The sequence below is a fragment of the Prionailurus bengalensis genome, chromosome B3 (assembly GCF_016509475.1).
Source record: "Prionailurus bengalensis isolate Pbe53 chromosome B3, Fcat_Pben_1.1_paternal_pri, whole genome shotgun sequence".
In the NCBI taxonomy this organism is placed as follows: domain Eukaryota; kingdom Metazoa; phylum Chordata; class Mammalia; order Carnivora; family Felidae; genus Prionailurus; species Prionailurus bengalensis.
This window is the reverse complement of record NC_057355.1, coordinates 60,892,708-60,909,526: the sequence shown is the minus strand read 5'-3', so window position 1 is coordinate 60,909,526 and position 16,819 is coordinate 60,892,708. Positions and strand designations below refer to the sequence as shown.

The following is a 16,819-nucleotide window of genomic DNA, read 5'->3' as shown; positions in this document are numbered from 1 at the left end:
AAAGAAAAAAAAAAGCGTGAGGAAGACCCCAGAGCGCTGGTGGGCCAGCAGGGTGGGGCAGGGCAGGGCACAACATGCAGCCATCTGGAACAGTGGAACAAACTCCTGCCTTCCAAGAAGGATCTGGATCACCTGGTTCTTTGTCACATGGAAGCAGGTCCTCATTTCTAAATGAAGCATTTTGAGATGTAGTGCCCAATGGTAGTCATTCATACCCTGTCCTCATCAAAAGTATTTGTCCTCCTATAAAAGGACATTCCCTGTGGATGACAGAACATACTGTATGTGGCCAAAATCCCTACGCTCACTGAAAATCCAGTCTTCATTCTCCTAATTGTCCCCAGCTGCCATTTGAAAGGAACAGGGTTTATGAGGGGTATGTAACACTGCTCTCATCCCTGGAGAAATCAGGCTCCTAACACTGCAGTGTATATGGTAGCGAAATGTTAGCAAAGCTCATCCTGTTTAGAAAGTCTGTGTTCTTAGGATAAGCCCTCAGGGAAGTTGTCAGAGACTGAGCCTCTCAGAAAGTTAAAGTAGCTTATTTTCCGACCCACAGAGTATAAATTAGCTCTGTGAAAATGCCTCAGGCAGAAGCTGTTACCTAAATAACAGATCTGAATACCAAAGGCTGTCTATCAATCCTTCTATTAGAACCATAGGGAGAGGTTGGAGGTCAGGGAGAGACCAGTGGATTAAAATGGTTAATATTTGAATAGAAACGATCTGATGTATTGAGTGGATGTGGAGTGAGCAGGTGAAGCTAGACGTCATGTGGTAGAGCTAAGTGTGGCAGCAGAGGGTTAAAGGACATGACTCAGATTGAATCAGAGAGGAGAGGTGAGCACAGGCCTCATCTGAATGTTGGGAGCGCTGGTTTTCAGTGTGGGGTCTGTGCACACTGAGGGTGGTGCCCCCTCCTAGATGCATTCCCAGTGAACCTGGGGGGTGAGGTTTTAGTCTAGTTGTAATCCTGGCATTTCTGCATTTTTTCCCTTTTTGTTGGTTTAGATCCTATTTTGGGTAATGGTATAGCAGTAATCACTCAAGAATCTCTGTATTTTTGTTTGCTTTCCTAACTTGGTTATAGACCTGTCACGAATCCCTAGCGTTGCTCTGGAAGCTCTTTTCCCTTGGGTCACCTTGGGAAGTACCTTGGATGGACAGAGGGAAGGGTGGGTGGAGCACAGGTTACTGGTATCCTGGACTTCATCCTCATGCTGTTCACTCTCCCTGCATAAAGAAACAGAGGGGGCAGCAAGCACAGCTATCATCTCAGTCCTTGTTAAATGAGATGCCTTTGTGTTTTTCTTGGTAGTTTCTTCCCTGTAGGTGTAGAAGTTGTGATATACTGTGAGGAATGCATTTCATCATCAGGACTGACCCTGAACCCAAGGGGTCCTGACCCCTTTTCCTCCATTTTGTTTGATGGTATTTGTGGAGGCCAGCATCCATTTGTTTGTGTGGCTGAGCAGGAAAGGCTGGGCTCCGGCTGTCTGGGGGTGGTGGGAAGCACAGTGAGGCCAGAGTCTCATTCATTGCTTCTAGGAGGCTGCCTTCTCACCAGCTATTTTTCGGGAGCTGCAGGCACATCCCCCTTCTGGCTGCTGACAGTGAAAACAGGTGGGAAACTCTCTGGTCACTTCCAGTCTCGAGGGAGGTGGTATGGTGAGGATGGACAAGCATGGGCTCAGGCCCAGAGAGACCTCAATTCTAGTCATGGCTCTCCTATTTAAATTTTTTTTTCTAATAAATTTTTTTTAAGTTTATTTATTTATTTTGAGAGAGAAACAGACAGTACAAATGGAGGAGGGGCAGAAAGAGAGCGAGACAGAGAATCCCAAGCAGGCTCTGCACAGTCAGCTTGGAGCTTGATGTGGGGCTTGAACTCATGAAACCGTGAGATCATAACGTAAGCCAAAACCAGGAGTCAGACATGCTTAACCAACTGAGCCACCCAGGTGCCTCTTAAAATATTTTTAATGTTTATTTTTGAGAGAGAGAAAGACAGAAAGACAGAGAGCAAGCACAAGTTGGGGGAGGGGGAGAGAAAGAGGGAGACGCAGAACCTGAAGCAGGCTCCAGGCTCTGATCTGTCAGCACAGAGCCTGACGCAGGGCTCAAAAGTCAGACCACAAGATCATGACCTTTAACATTTAACCAACTCAGACGTTTAACCGATTGAATCACCCAGATGCCCCAGCCATAGCTCTCCTATTTAGTGTATAGGCTCCCTGAGCAACTTTACCCATCAGCTTCAGATTCCTTATATATAAAAGGGGGATAATGAGTATATTTTAGGTTGCTCAAGGATTAAATAAGAGATGTCTGTAAAGCACTCACTGCAATGCCTGGGACATAGTGGATGGTTATTCAATACCTGATAAATATGTATCTAAACTCAGCATCCTTGTTGTCATAGTGCTGCCTTCTACAAACAGAGCTATGTGTTCTTAAAAGAATTGCTATAATCCAAGGGCCAAAAGGCCCTGTTTTCTACTAACCCAGTAATTTGTTTATGCTAACTCCTTTTTCCCCTCCTTACACTCTCTTCTAGTCCTTTTTGATTCTAGACATGCTTTTCTCCCATTTGTGCTTTACCCTTCTTAAAATCTGGTATCTCTCAAACTTCATTTGTGGACCAAGAAGTTAAAAATCTTGTGCTCCATACATCTTCGTAAAATACGTGTCTCTTGGAGACTAATGGACCAAACTTGGACCACACCAACCTTAGTGCCTAGAGAAAAGCTCTGCCTTTGTGCCCTCTTCCTCGGACTGGAGAATATCTGACCGACAGCCATGACTGTTCCCTAACATCAGGCCATGGGACAGAAAGGAGTTTGTCAACACTAGTTGACTTTGCAAAGAGCTGGTGCTGCTTTTTTCTGTATTTTTTTGCCCCTGCCTTCTCAGGAGCTTCCTGGGCTGCAGTGGGTGGGTAGAGCAGTCAAAACAACCTGGACCAAAGTTGAGAAGTGGTGTGGGAAAGGCCAGGGTGGGCATGGGAAGACAGTGAAAACACTCCACCAGGTGGGTTCTGCTTTGGGGGCAGGCTGTGTCCCTTTTTATTCTCATTTAAAGGGCTTTGTTTTTCCTTTTAGGAGGGGACAACAAAAATAGGAAGGATTGACTCAGACCAGGAACAGGACATTGGTAAGTGATAGAGCATCTGGGTCTGACACTGTGGTGGATACTCATGCCTGACTGGTCTCTTTAGAGGAACCTGATGATGCTCTGAGAGGAAGGAATCCTTGAAGATCAAGGGGCTATTACTCTTTTGTTGCTACATTGTGGTGGTTGTTGTGTGTCAGGGACATGATAGGAGGAGATCCACACCATGGGAGAATCCAGATCTGGGTGGTTTTCAGGCGGTGGCTCTTCCTCTCTTGTCATAATGTAAGGTCTTCTAGATGTGGATTCCGATCTCGCAGAAAGGGTGTTTCCCTGGGTTGTTTCCCCACCCACGTGACCCCCATCTCTTGTGTAGTTCTGCAGGGGCAGTGGATTGAGAGAGACCACTGCACTATCACGAGTGCCTGTGGGGTAGTCATTCTGCGGCCTGCCCAGGGGGCCCGCTGCACAGTCAATGGCCGGGAGGTCACTGCCTCCTGTCGTCTGACCCAAGGTAAGATTGTTTATAGCCCTGCTTATACCGGGATAAGTGATGAACTAGCTTCCTTCTCATGGGCCAAACCCACAGAACTCAGTGAAGCAGGCTTTAAACATGGGATACTCGGGGCGCCTGGGTGGCGCAGTCGGTTAAGCGTCCGACTTCAGCCAGGTCACGATCTCGCGGTCCGTGAGTTCGAGCCCCGCGTCAGGCTCTAGGCTGATGGCTCAGAGCCTGGAGCCTGTTTCCGATTCTGTGTCTCCCTGTCTCTCTGCCCCTCCCCCGTTCATGCTCTGTCTCTCTCTGTCCCAAAAATAAATAAACGTTGAAAAAAAAAAATTAAAAAAAAAAACTTAAAAAAAAAAAATAAATAAACATGGGATACTCATCCTCTGCACCCAGAGATCTGAAGACCTGAAGATTTCCTAATACCATCCTCTTCCCAAGGCCCCAGTTCCAGGTCCCAAAGTGGAGAATGACTCTCTGAAATCTCTACCTGTGTTTGCTAGCTCTGTGTCCTTGGGAAAGTCTCTGGACATCAATTTTCTCATCTGTAAAATGGCGATAAGAGAATTGTTGTGAAGACTGAATGAGTTAATTTGTGTAATGTTCTTAACAGTATTCTTGTCACCTAGTAAATACTCGTTATCACTATTACTATTACTACTATTATTAATCTGTTCAAATTCCATCTTTCCTTTGACATTGAGCTTATATTCCCCCTCTTCCATGAAGCATTCCTTAACTAGTCCACGAGGAACTCATTTTGCTTTCCTCAGAATAGCAGAACTCCTCCTGTTCATTTTGTTAGTTCAGTACATATGCTGTGGGATATCCAGTGAATACATATCTTATTGACTCACCTAAGTTATAAGCTTGTTGGGGGCAGGAGTTTGTCTCTCAGAAGGGCACCCTGCACATAATACATACAGAGAACATGAGCTGTTGGTTCATTCTCCCCTGTCTCTGCCACAGGAGCAGTCATAACGCTGGGGAAAGCACAGAAGTTCCGATTCAACCACCCAGCAGAGGCCGCTGTCCTGCGGCAGAGAAGGCAGGTTAGTGTGCTGTGTTTTCAAGGTGACTGCCAGCCGCCCTGCTCCTTTCAAAGGGACAAGTTTGAGCTTTATCTGGTTCTCTTGGGGTGGGGGTGGTGACAGCAGCCTTACCGCGCTCATTCCTCGTTCCCAGGTCGGAGAGGTTGTCGGTGGCAATGGCTCTTTGGAATGGTTGGATTTGGACGGAGATGTCACTGCCTCCCGGTTGGGTCTCTGCCCTTTGCTTTGGAAGGAGAGGTGAGAAACTTGTGCTCATTTTGCTATGGAACCTACTGTTCTTACTTCATAGTCTATTACAACATGGAGCAGGGAGGAAGTGAGTATAATAGCCAAGCTCTGAATGAGGCCTGGTCTCAACCAACTTGTGCAAGTGATGGAATGTTACTGAACTAGCTGCTTAGCTTCTAGTTGGCAGGGAAGCAGTCTTAGCCCTCATTCATTTCCTGTTTGTTATTACAACTTCCTTCATCACTGAAAGGAGTATATATCATTTGATGTTTCCTGTCGCCAGTTTCTTCTGTCAGCAAGATTTGAACATGACATGTTTGTACATAACTTTGAGACTGCTTCTGAACTTACCTGCCCATGTGCCCCTTTAAATTCTGGCTGGCCTGTGTGTGAGGTCACAAGGTGTGTCAACTTTCAGGACTGTGGCTTCCTCTGAGTTTTTAAAGATAGTGTGTGACTGAGAATCCTTTCTTTTCTCAATACCAAAGGGTCCAGAACTACACATAAGAGGGTCAGGAACTCTCAGAACAATATGAAAATATCTTGGAGTTCTGCCCTCTCATACCCACTTTGCCTGCATTGTGATCGTGAAAACATGGAATCAAAGTTTTATATGTGATTGGTGGCTATTACTTTTCTTCTTCACAGTCCTTCTTCATCTATTTCTCCACAGAATCCCCTTCCCAGATATACATGTCTCATAGGTTTGATACTGTGAACAGTGGTATCCTTCTGGTCCTGTAAGCCAAAGTAGCCTCTTACTTGGGGATGTTCTGTAGAAAATGTCAGCAGGACACCCATTGCCTGTGAGACCACTGGTGTTGGGAGGCTGCCCAGCACTGAGGCCAGGATTCCTGGGAGATTATGATGGCTAATTCCCCTGGTTCCTTCCAGGGAATCTAGCTGCTCTTTTCTTAGGCCAGGAACATTTGCTGGCAGCTGATGAAAAGTCTTGGTCTGACATTGGTGGTGAGGGGTGTTGGATGTAGGGGCAGAGTGCTGCGATGCATGAATAGCAGGCAAGTCCTCACATGTGGGCTACTGAGGATGGAAGGACGAGGCACCAGAGCCTCAGGCAGGAGGACTCCAGTGTTGCGTGACCGGGGGCTCTGTGGGGTGACAGGGAAGGTGGGAGAGGTGACACAGCTGGAACATATCAAGGCCAAGGTGGAGTAAGGAGCTGCTGGAGCTCTTGTTTCATGAGAGTACAGTGATGAGAGGAGGTCTTGTCTTAGGTAAGATTTCTACTGTGGGAAGACGCATTGGAGATCTGTCTTTCCCAGAGTTCAGAGATGTACAGAGAACAGCTCTGCAACTTAATGAGCTGTGAGGTTGAAGAGTTATCTTGGAGTTGGATAAAGCTCCTTGACATCCTGGAATTATGAAGTAAAAGCTTTGTCGCCTTAAGCAAGTTACTGAGTCTCTGAGCCTAGTCCCTCACCTCTAAGTAAGGATACTACCATTTGTCTCTGGGAGGTCTTCATGATAGGGTTTGAAAGAGCAAGTGCATGTGGAGAGCTCTGCCTTCTGCCTGGCACTCCCAGCCCCGCTGCTGAAGGCCCTTGTGCCGAGCTGCCCAGGTACATAATCTCCCTTTTGTTTTCCTGTCCTCCCATCTCATCTCAGCTGACCCATCCACCCTAGAGAACACTGGTCTTCTCCTGCCTTTTTTTTTTTTTTTTAACTTTTATTTATTATTGAGAGACAGAGAGACACAGAGCGCGAGCAGGGGAAGGGTAGAGAGAGGGGGAGACACAGAATCTGAAGTAGGCTCCAGGCTCCGAGCTGTCAGCACAGAGCCCGACGCAGGGCCCGAACCCGTGAACCATGAGATCATGACCTGAGCTGAAGTCGGACACTTAACTGACTGAGCCACCCAGCTGCCCCCTTCTCTTGCCTTTTAAAGGTCTTCTCGGGCTCTCTAGCCCCAGGGGCACTAATGTGACCTTTCAGTAACATCAAGAATGCACCCTTTCATTTGGAGAGGACAGAGAGGGATTGAAGAATCAAGGCCTCTCCCACTTGCTGCCTCCCGTCTTTAGCACCAGCTCCAGGAGTCCGTGGGCTGGGCTGGTCCTACGCAGCTACCATAGTCAGCATCTGTGTGCCAGCCCCTGGTGGAAGTGGGGTGGTATGGGCCTCAAGCCTGTGATTGGGCAGAGGGACCAGGGAGAGAACCCGTGAGAGAGAACACTGTATGTCGTCAGCTGGGCTCCCAGACTGTGTGTGTGGCTGTGTCTCCATAAGAGTCTTCTCTGCTCTGGTGGGCTTAGCTCCAGAGCCTCCCCTTGTCCTAGAATTTTCTTCTCTCATTTTTCTCTCTGGGGGAGCACTCACAGGGAGCCTGCAAAGGTGGAGCTGACTCCAGAGCCAGAGGGGATTGGTCAACCTGTCTCTTTTTATCCCTTGCAGCAGTGACCTGGACCAGAGAGGAGTTTGTCTTTGAAAACTGTTTTTTTTTTTTGTTTTTTTTTTTTTTTTTTGCATTTTCCTCTTTGGAATTTTGGGGGCTTAACCTTAAGTGCTTAGAGCCTGGGAGACCCTGTCGCTGCTGCCACTGCCACTGTTGTCTTAGTGAGTACCCGCTGCTGCATTCTGCTGTCAGAATGCTGTCAGAAGCTGTCAGGCCTCCAAGCAGCTGGGAGAGAGGGCGGGGGAGGGCGTGATGGAGTCCTGGCAGGCAGGTGACCAGGCAGCAGTGGGGAGATGCTGGAGCCACCTAAGATGAAGGGCAGTCATCTGACAGAGACAGAGGTCCTTGGCTGGCAGATAACTGAAGACTTGCCAGTAGTAATAAGCCCGGACATGTAACATAAGGTTGCTTCCCCCACTCCCCCACCCCCAACCTGCTTTCTGGGAACTTGACTGATGTGCTTAGCAGAGGAGCCATTTTTATTCTGATGGCGTGTGGCCATCTCAGGTGAATGTGCTGGGTCTATAGTGATCATCTCAGACAGCTTCCCTGTGCAGGTCTTGTTGGTGCATGAAGGAAGCTGCATTGGGTCAGCAGAAGCTAACTGGCTAGCTGCTGCTTCCCTAGGGGAAGGGTAGAGGGAACCCTCTTCTGTAGAGAAGCAAATTGTGAATCTGAGGGTTGTGAGACAGGCAGAGAAGGAAGCTGAATACTCTCTGGGGATTAAGAATAAAGGTACCTCCCCTGCTCCTTGCGTCTGATGGTCTGGACTTTAGCTGAGTTTGTCCAAGACCCTCTTATCGGCTCATGCTTGTAATTCAGCCATGTCTGTGGTCAGACAAATTTTGGAGCGGTAATCTAGCATGCATACAAACATATGTATAATCTGTTTCCCATTAGCACCTTTTCTCTTTGTGTGGTGTTAACTGGTTTTCTGTTCTAACTGCTGTCCTTAGCCTTTTGCCTCACATATGAACAGAGTGCCTTTCCTCTTTCCTGTATATTCCACTGTGTGTATTTGGCCTTTTGCCCATAGTAGTCAGAGCCAGTCTCCCCCAGGACACACGCACTCAAGTATCTGGGCCTGTCCCAGTTCTTGGGCCCATTGTAGATTGAGTCCCCTCCCAGACTCCTTCCCAGGGAGGAGATTGCCATCGTGTCACTTCGTACTCCCAACCCCCGCCCCCCCCCCCCGCCATCCTTCCTTCACTCTCCTCTTAAGGCTGCATTAAGAAATCTTAATTTCTTCTAAGACAAAAGGCAGCAAACTAGTAAAGAACTAGATAGTTGGTTTGTGTTTTGTTGTTGTTATTTTTACCAGATAGTATTTTAGGGTTTGTGGGCCATACAGTCTCTGCCGCAGCTGCACAAGCAGCCTAGATATAAACACTCATAAACGAATGAGTGTTCCAATAACACTATTCACAAAGATAGGCAACAGACCACATTTGGTTCACAGGCTATAATTTATGGACCTCTGCTTTGATATACCCTCTGTGATTTCATTCTTCTCTACAAAGTAGTATATTTAAGCTGGGTGAACCCCTCCCCCCCACCCCCCACCTCTGCCCAGAGCACTGCTCCAACTGTCTAATGTCAAGTCAGTAAATGGGCCTTGAGAGTCAGGGCATCCTTGGACTGGAATGAGTGCTAAGGACTGGCTAAGGGAGAGCAGATGCGGGCTCTTTTGTTAGCCTGTGGCAGCTCCCAAGCCCTTCTAGTCACTCCCTATTCCCTAGGGCCACCACCCTGGAATGCCCATGCAGTGGCTCTTTTAGAAATCTGAACGACAGAGGGGTGCCTGGTGGCTCAGCCGGTTGAGTGTCCAACTTTGGCTCACGTCACCATCTCACAGTTAGTAGGTTTGAGTCCCATGTTGGACTTTGCGCTGACAGCACGGTGTCTGCTTCCAAATTCTCTGTCTCCCTGTCTCTCTGCCCCTCCCTGGCTCACACATGGACTCTCCCTCTCAAAAATAAACATTAAGAAGGAAGGAAGGCAGGCAGGAGGGAGGGAGGAAAAGAGAGACAAAGGGAGGAAGGAAGGAAGGAAGGAATGAATGAACCTGAATGACGGAGATGGGGAGACCCTGCAGAAACATCATGTGAGGTCCTTGCATAGGAGGCCATGTGTGACCCTGGGAAAAGCCATGCAGGTAGAAGCTGTCAGTCTTCTGAGGAAGGCTGTGACTCATCCACGGCCACACAGGTACTTGAAGGCAGAATAAAGCATGACTGCAATCCAGAATTCTTTTTAAACTTTGTATTATGGATAATTCCAAATACACTACTAGTGATCAAGTCATGGCTAATCTTGTTTCGTTTATATCCCCACTCCCTTTCCACTTTCCCCTACTGTCCCCCACACTGGATTTGAACAAATCCCAATTTCACCAGTAAATACTTCAGTGTATATCTCCAAAGTTACGGTACAACCTGAAACTCGTGAGCCCTATTCCTGGGCTCATTCACTGAGAATAGCCCTTGAGTGGAGACCAGCCCTCCTCTGGGTCTCAGTGCATATAAATCTCTTTCCTCTAGATTGACTACCTTCTTCCTACTCCCATGTCACAGAGTGTTTCTGTTTCAGAAAACAGAGATGCATGATGAACATGTAGGGGAGTTTCTGTTCCCACAGTGGTTGTTGGAGCTTCTGCCTCTACTCTGTTTCCAGCACATTTTGAGCAGATACCTTTTATTCTTTTTTAAAGGCCAAAGCTCCTTGGTTTAGCTAAAATGTTTTTGTTTTTTAAAGCTGCTTTACTTTTCTGGTTATTTTCCTTAACTAGAATGAACTTGTGTTTCTGGTAGACTCACAGTCTAAGGATATGCTAGTCTGAGGACCATTCTCCCCTCCTTCACTGTGACATCATGAGCTGCCTGTGACAGCGTGCCTGGGACAGTGTGTGTCTCAAGTTGCTAGAAGTTCAAAGCCCTCTCTGCCCTGTTGAATTCATGGCTCTCTCAGAAAAGCTTAGACTACCACTGGTTTGCCCTGAACTGGGCTTGCATTTCCCTTGGGTAACTCCGGCCCCTCTGTGATAGGAAAGTGCTGGAAGAGCAGAGCGACCAGGACCGCCAGCCACTGGGGGCTGGAGAGGCGCCCCACAGGGCCCCGATTCAGCACCAGCACTACGTGGGGGATTTGAGGCAGCGGATCCTAGCAGGACAGATTAGAGCCAGACAGGAACTGGAGTTGGACCAGGCACACCTCAGCCGGCAAATTAAAGACAGTAGGTGCCCACTGCTCACTGTGTTTGCTTCACCTTCTCATCTCTTCATTTTCATGCTTCCGCATCCTTCTGTATTCTCTCCTTTGTTGCCTTTATGATTTGATGGAATCTTTGGTATTAGGTGTTCTCTCCCCTCTTTTAGAAACCAGGGGCTCTTATGAGGGGCTGGAAGCAAGAATAAGGAAGCGACCTTCCTTATTGCCCCTCAGAGTGATGGACCTCCTGCTCTCTCTTCACGCGCACATTTATTTGTGCTTTGGTGCCTGTCCCAGCATGTGCTAATGCCTGGGGGCTTCCTTCCCTAGCCCTGTGGTAAGGGGGCCTGGCATCCCTCATATCTTGGCCAGGGCTTTCCCTCCATTCAGGTCCAACCACAGCCAGAGTTGTGTGAGTCTACGCCACACGGGCAGGGAGAGAGGTGCTGACCTTCTCTCAGGGTGTCTTTGGTTCCCAGACCAGCAGTGGCTGCTCATAGAAGAGCCCCGGCTGGCTGGCTTGCAGCAGCAGCAACAGCAACAGCAGCAAGACCACATCGCAGAGAAAGAACTCGAGGCTTGTGTGCGACCTGGTGCTTGGCTCCAGACAGATCTTGAGACTCCGCCTCCCCCACCGGTCCGAAGCCAGAAGAGGGAGGTGCGACTGCAGCTTGGGCGCAGGAACGTGCTTCGGGCAGCACAGAGGGACATCTGGCGAAGAAAAGCCTCCTTCCAGCTAGAGAGAATCATCAAGAAGCAGAGGCTGCTGGAGGCCCAGACAGGACTGGAGCAGCCCAAGACATTGTGTGGGCTCCAGGATGACCACACCCAGAAGCCCCCATACCGGTTCCCTGGTGCTGGTGCCATGGTCCGAGGATCTCAACACAGAAGCAGACTGACAGATTGCCGTTCTTTGAGCCTCCAGAGGCTCTGCAGCCAGTATTTGCCCAGGCTACACAGGTACAGCCAGCTGTGGTCACCTGAAATCACTGGCTGAGGTTTACAGCCTTGTTGCCCAGTCAGTGTTCTTCACTTCCCAGTGCCATGGTTTCTCAGTCTGTGAAATGGAAAGATTTGCTTCCTCCTCTTTTTCCCACCACTTTTCCCCTCTTCTTTCTCTGTAGGTGACATCTTCTAAGACTTAGGCTTTTCTCTTCTCCCACCCCGAGTGGCAACTCTTGCTACTTTGGTGATATCTTCCAAGTGAGAATCTCAGCCTCATTTTTCACCTGCTCTTTAGACCCTGGTTGTGCACATACATTCCTTGTGTTTGTCCTGCCACCACCTCTCTCTCCTCTTGCCTCACACCGGACTGTGTTCCCACACGCTTCCTTCTCCTCCCTCCCTTCCACCTGTCCTGCCACCTCAAGTGAGCTTCCTCACCCTACCTTCCAACTGGTAAGCTAGTGGAACACTAGCTGATTCCTGGGTCCAATTTGGGATCTTCTTTTTTTTTTTTTTCTTTTCCCCTTCACTCCTTATATTCAGTCAAGGTGAGGGTGGAGCAGGGGACTGTGTCTACTTCTCTGTATCCTCCAGGCTTACCTCAGAGCCTTGCCCATAGTATGTGTAGACTTCACGCCTTTTGGTTCTGTTGGCTCACCTCTCTGGTCTTCAGAGTACTAGGCAGGCTTTTTTTTTTTAAAGACTTTTATTAAAAATTTTCAAACATAGACTAAGTTGAGAGAATAGTGTCCCTATCACCCACATTCAGGAGTTTCCAACATCTACCATGCTTGCTTTAATCTCCTCTCCTTCCTTTTCCTGATGAAATATTTTTATTTGTTTTGAGAGAGAGAGAGAGCACGTCCGCGCACAAGTTGGGGAGGGGCAGAGAGAGGGAGAAGAGAATCCCAAGCAGGCTCCACACCACTAGCACAGAGCCCAGTGTAGGGCTCAAGCTCACGAAACTGTGAGATCATGACCTGGGCAGAAAACAAGAGTTGATCACCTCACCAAATGAGCCACCTAGTCTCCCCTCTGATGAAGTATTTTTTTTTTTAATTTAAAAAAAAATTTTTTTTAACGTTTATTTATTTTTGAGACAGAGAGAGACAGAGCATGAACGGGGGAGGGTCAGAGAGAGAGGGAGACACAGAATCTGAAACAGGCTCCAGGCTCTGAGCAGTCAGCACAGAGCCCGACGCGGGGCTCGAACTCACGGACCGCGAGATCGTGACCTGAGCCGAAGTCGGATGCTTAACTGACTGAGCCACCCAGGTGCCCCTGATGAAGTATTTTTAAAGCAACTCTTAGATATCGTGTCATTTCAATCCTACATCAAGTATACACTTAAAAAAATAAGAGCTTTTCTTCGAACCACATTTCATTATTCACTTAACAAAATTAAGATTAATATTCAATACAATCCAAAACCTAGGCCATATCAAATTTCTCTAATTGCCTCAAAAATATGTATTTACAGTTGAAATTAAGATCCAAATAGGATTTACACACTGCATGTGGTTATGTCTTTTAAGTTCCTTTTTCTTTTATTTCATTTTTATTTCTTCATATCACTGATTTGTTAAAAGTGTATCAGTTCTGTAGAATATGATGCTTTATAGGTTTGCCTGTTTGATTCCTTGTGGTGTCATTTAGATGGTTCCTCTGTTCCTCACGCTGCCTATTAAATGGAAGTTTTCCCTAAAGGCATGATCACATGCAGATTCAGTTCAATTTTTTTATAAGATAAAGAAATTAAGGAACAGAGTGTACCTGGGCCTCTTTGAAGCCAGGGCTATAGTCCACAGTTGCTTTTTGTACCCATAGAGCTTTTCTCTGACTTCAAATGCTAGGGGACAGTGACATTGGCCTAGTTTTTAACCTCTTTTACATTAAACTAAGTGGGACTTTATATCCCTTTGTGAGCAGGCAATAGGGACCTTCTACTTTTCTGAGATGGATTTCCTTGTCTCCACAGTATTTTCCTGAGTCGAGATCCCTCCACCATGGTACCTCCTTTGCCTGATCCTACTGACCAAATGTCAGAGACAATTCCATCAGAAGAATATTTGCCCCAGGCTGCTTCTTACCCTCCAAGGACAGGGCATTTCAGCAAGAATGCCCTCTGTTCCTCAGGCAAGGGGCATCTCTGCAAAGCCAGGGGGGCCTTGGCAAGGAAAGGAGCCTCAGCCTCAGGCACCTGTCTCACTGTGAGTTCTGAGTCTGCCAGCATCCAGGAAATGGAGAGCGTGGGTAAGCAGCCCTGTTGGATGGTGTCCCAGAGCTTAGCATCTCTTGACCATTCAGCTAACAAGCTAAAGCCAAAGGATGAGCCAGAAGCACTCAGCCCTTCCACCTATACCAGGAGGGGTAGGGGACTAGCAGACTCTGACGACACACGATCAGGGTGGTGTAAAGAAGGGAATGTTGGGACCCACAAGACTGCTAAGGGAGCCAGATGCAGTTCCTCACATTCCTCTGGACCCAGACAGGCATCTGGGCATGGAAAGGCAGCCAAGACTTTCTGGGTAGAATCCAAACCACCTTCTTCAAGCAAGGCATCAAAAAGGCAGCAGAGGGTGCTGGTAGCTAGGGCCAGAGACATTGTCAGAAATTCCTCTTGTTTGCCTCATGGCAGCTCTTTGAGGAGGCAGCACAGCACAGGAGACCCAGATTCCACATCCTCACTCACCGATTGCAGCCCAAGAGTGGATCTTGTAAGAGAGAAAGATGGTGACTTATCTGATGCGGATAGCAGTTACTCAGTGGATTCTCTCTCCTATGTCTATGCCAAAGCCCAAATGGAGCCACTGAAGCCAGAGGACCTCCACGGGAAGGAACAGGATCTCCCAGAGTCCGAGAACTCCGAAAGTGATGACAGCCAAATATCTGAGGACTCGCTGGCTGAGAAAGGATATGAAAGCCCGCCAGACAGCTCAGGGAGCAGTTATCTCACCAACCACCACGGCCACCCCAGGGCCAGAGCTAAAGTCCCTGTGAGGGGCTTCACCATGTCCTCAGACAGTGAACTATTCACCCAAACTTGCAGGAGCTTTTCCCTGGATAGCCTGATTGATGCCAAGGAGGAACTGGGGGAAGATCAGCAAGAGCCTTTCTTCATTTCAGCTGATGAGATGCCCGCAGAGACATTTTGGCACCTGCAGACCTCCAGTCTGCCCATAGTGGACCAGGAGGCAATGTGCAGGCTTGGTCCCATCAACCATAGAACAGGAACCAGGCTGGATGCCATCCTGCCAATGAGCAGTTCATTTTACCTTGGCCCCCCACCCCAGCCTCACTGTGAACAACCTGAGTCGGAGGTAGAGGTGAGCTCCTCTGAACAAGCAAACACACTCCAAGGCCTGCAGCTTTCAAGAGGGAGCCCTCTGTTGTCCATGGATTCCTGGTTTTCCTGTGACTCTAAGATCAATTCCAGCAGCCCTTCAGGAATAGTGGGTTCCTTATGTCCGAGTCCTGATATCCAGGAATTTCAACCCCAGGGTCAGGAGAGGCCTGGACAATGGCAAAATATGGAAGAACTTAAGCCATCAAGGGCAGAAACACTCCTGCCTTATAACTCCAAAGTACCCCAAGGCGGCACTGAGCTGCCTTGCCATATAAGAGGTGTGTACACAATCCCTGCCTCTGATACATCCAGGCTGTCATTCTGGGGGTCATACAGCCTTCTTCAGCCACGAGTTGCTGGCATCTTTCGAGCCAGAGGTACCCCTGATACAGCCCAGCAGGGCAACTCGGAAGCATCCAACACCTCTAGCCTATCAAGTGTTTTGGCTGCCTCTGCCGCCTCATTAACTCATGTAGGCAGTGCACCTGAGAGTGACTGGGCTGCCCTTCAGCAGAAGTACCTCCTTGAACTGTCTCATCCTGTTCTGGAGGCTGTGAGAGAGCCCAGGCCAGCTTTCCCCTCCCTTGAAGAAGACTCCACTTCCTTGACCCAAGCTTCTGGCAAAGGAACAGATACTGTCTTGCCAGTTGGTTTTGGGGTATCCAGCAGTCTGCATTTCAGCACCTTTCCTCTCCATTTTTCCAAAATTAGGCATTTGAGAGCAGAGAAAGAACAGGACAGTCTGAGCACTGAGATAGAAGGTACTTCAGATTTCCTTACAACTAGAGAGAAAGAGGTGAGTCATAGTGGCACTTACTCAGCAGATGTAGAATCATTGACTTCTGGAACTATAAATGCACCAGTCTTTGTAGCCGAGAACAAGGTGGCAAATTCCATGACACAAGCACGTGAAGACAAGCAGAACAGTTTGGAAGAGTCTTCGCAGAGTAATGGGAAGCCTGGACTGATGACTTCCTCTGATGAATGTTTCTTCCTCAAGAGCCCTTGTCACAGTAATGTCACCATAGCCACTAAAGAAAACCATGGGCCCCGGGGCTGGGCTCCTCTCAGAAAGAATAGTGCAGGCCAGGAGGGGCACTTAAGTCACAGCAGCTACCTGCCCCTCCAGGAGGAGAAGGTGAACTATCAGGAGAGCTCCAGGGAAGTGGTTGGAAGGCACACTAGCGTTTCATTCGCGTCAGGTCCAGAGCCATACCCTCACTCTGCTGCCTGGAATCCATTCCTGTCTTCCTTGAAGCCACCCCCCTTGGAGACATTCTATGTGACCAAAAGCCGGGATGCCCTGACAGAAACTGCCTTAGAGATTCCGGCTTGCAGAGAATCAAGGGTGCCTTCCCCACCCCCGAGGGAAGCCTGGGGCTTTGGTCATGACCACCAGGTTCTCCACAATGTTTATGTGAAGAATAACTTGCCGGTGCTGTTACAAAACCACAATTCCAAGATTCCCTCATCTCAGCAGTTCACAGCAGGGAGGCCAGTTCATCTGAACACCAAGGAAGTTATCAGAAAAATGGGGAAATGCCCTGGAAATACTGAAGAAGAAAGCCATAATTCAGTTTATCTTTTTGTTGGTCAGAACAGACATTTTCTTTCATCTAGCACAAAAGTATGTGAATTTGAAAATCAAGTTGGAATTTTAAATGAACACAGTCTTTCAGCACTTGAGGAAAAAGAAAAGGCCACAATACAGTCCTCTTGCAATGTTTCCTCAAACCATTGTAGGTCTGGGAGGCCTCTCCTTGTTTGTGAGTCTGAGGCAGATGGGGAAGAAGAGCAGGATCACCATGTAGTCCTAAGACAGACCCAGGCGTTTGATATGAACAGACAGCTTCCTTCCGGGACCAGGTCTGATTTCATCTATAAAACCATCAATTTAGCCCTTGACAAAGACATGCTGGGGGAAACTGCTGTTTCTTTGCAGTCTAAATCAGTATGTCATAGAGTAAGAGGCCCAGAGATGATGGCCCAAGATGAGAGTCCAGCCCACAAGG

The 16,819-nt window shown here is 48.2% G+C and overlaps 1 protein-coding gene across 1 annotated transcript in view; it reads left to right on the top strand.

Annotated features, from left to right (window-relative positions):
- STARD9 (StAR related lipid transfer domain containing 9) overlaps window positions 1–16,819 on the top strand; it is a 124,984-nt gene that overhangs the window by 84,258 nt on the left and 23,907 nt on the right. Inside the window, 7 exon segments of the mRNA XM_043554113.1 lie at window positions 3,102–3,153; window positions 3,488–3,625; window positions 4,586–4,668; window positions 4,802–4,905; window positions 10,354–10,541; window positions 10,996–11,476; window positions 13,440–16,818. Of these exon segments, the coding sequence (XP_043410048.1) occupies window positions 3,102–3,153; window positions 3,488–3,625; window positions 4,586–4,668; window positions 4,802–4,905; window positions 10,354–10,541; window positions 10,996–11,476; window positions 13,440–16,818 (4,425 nt within the window).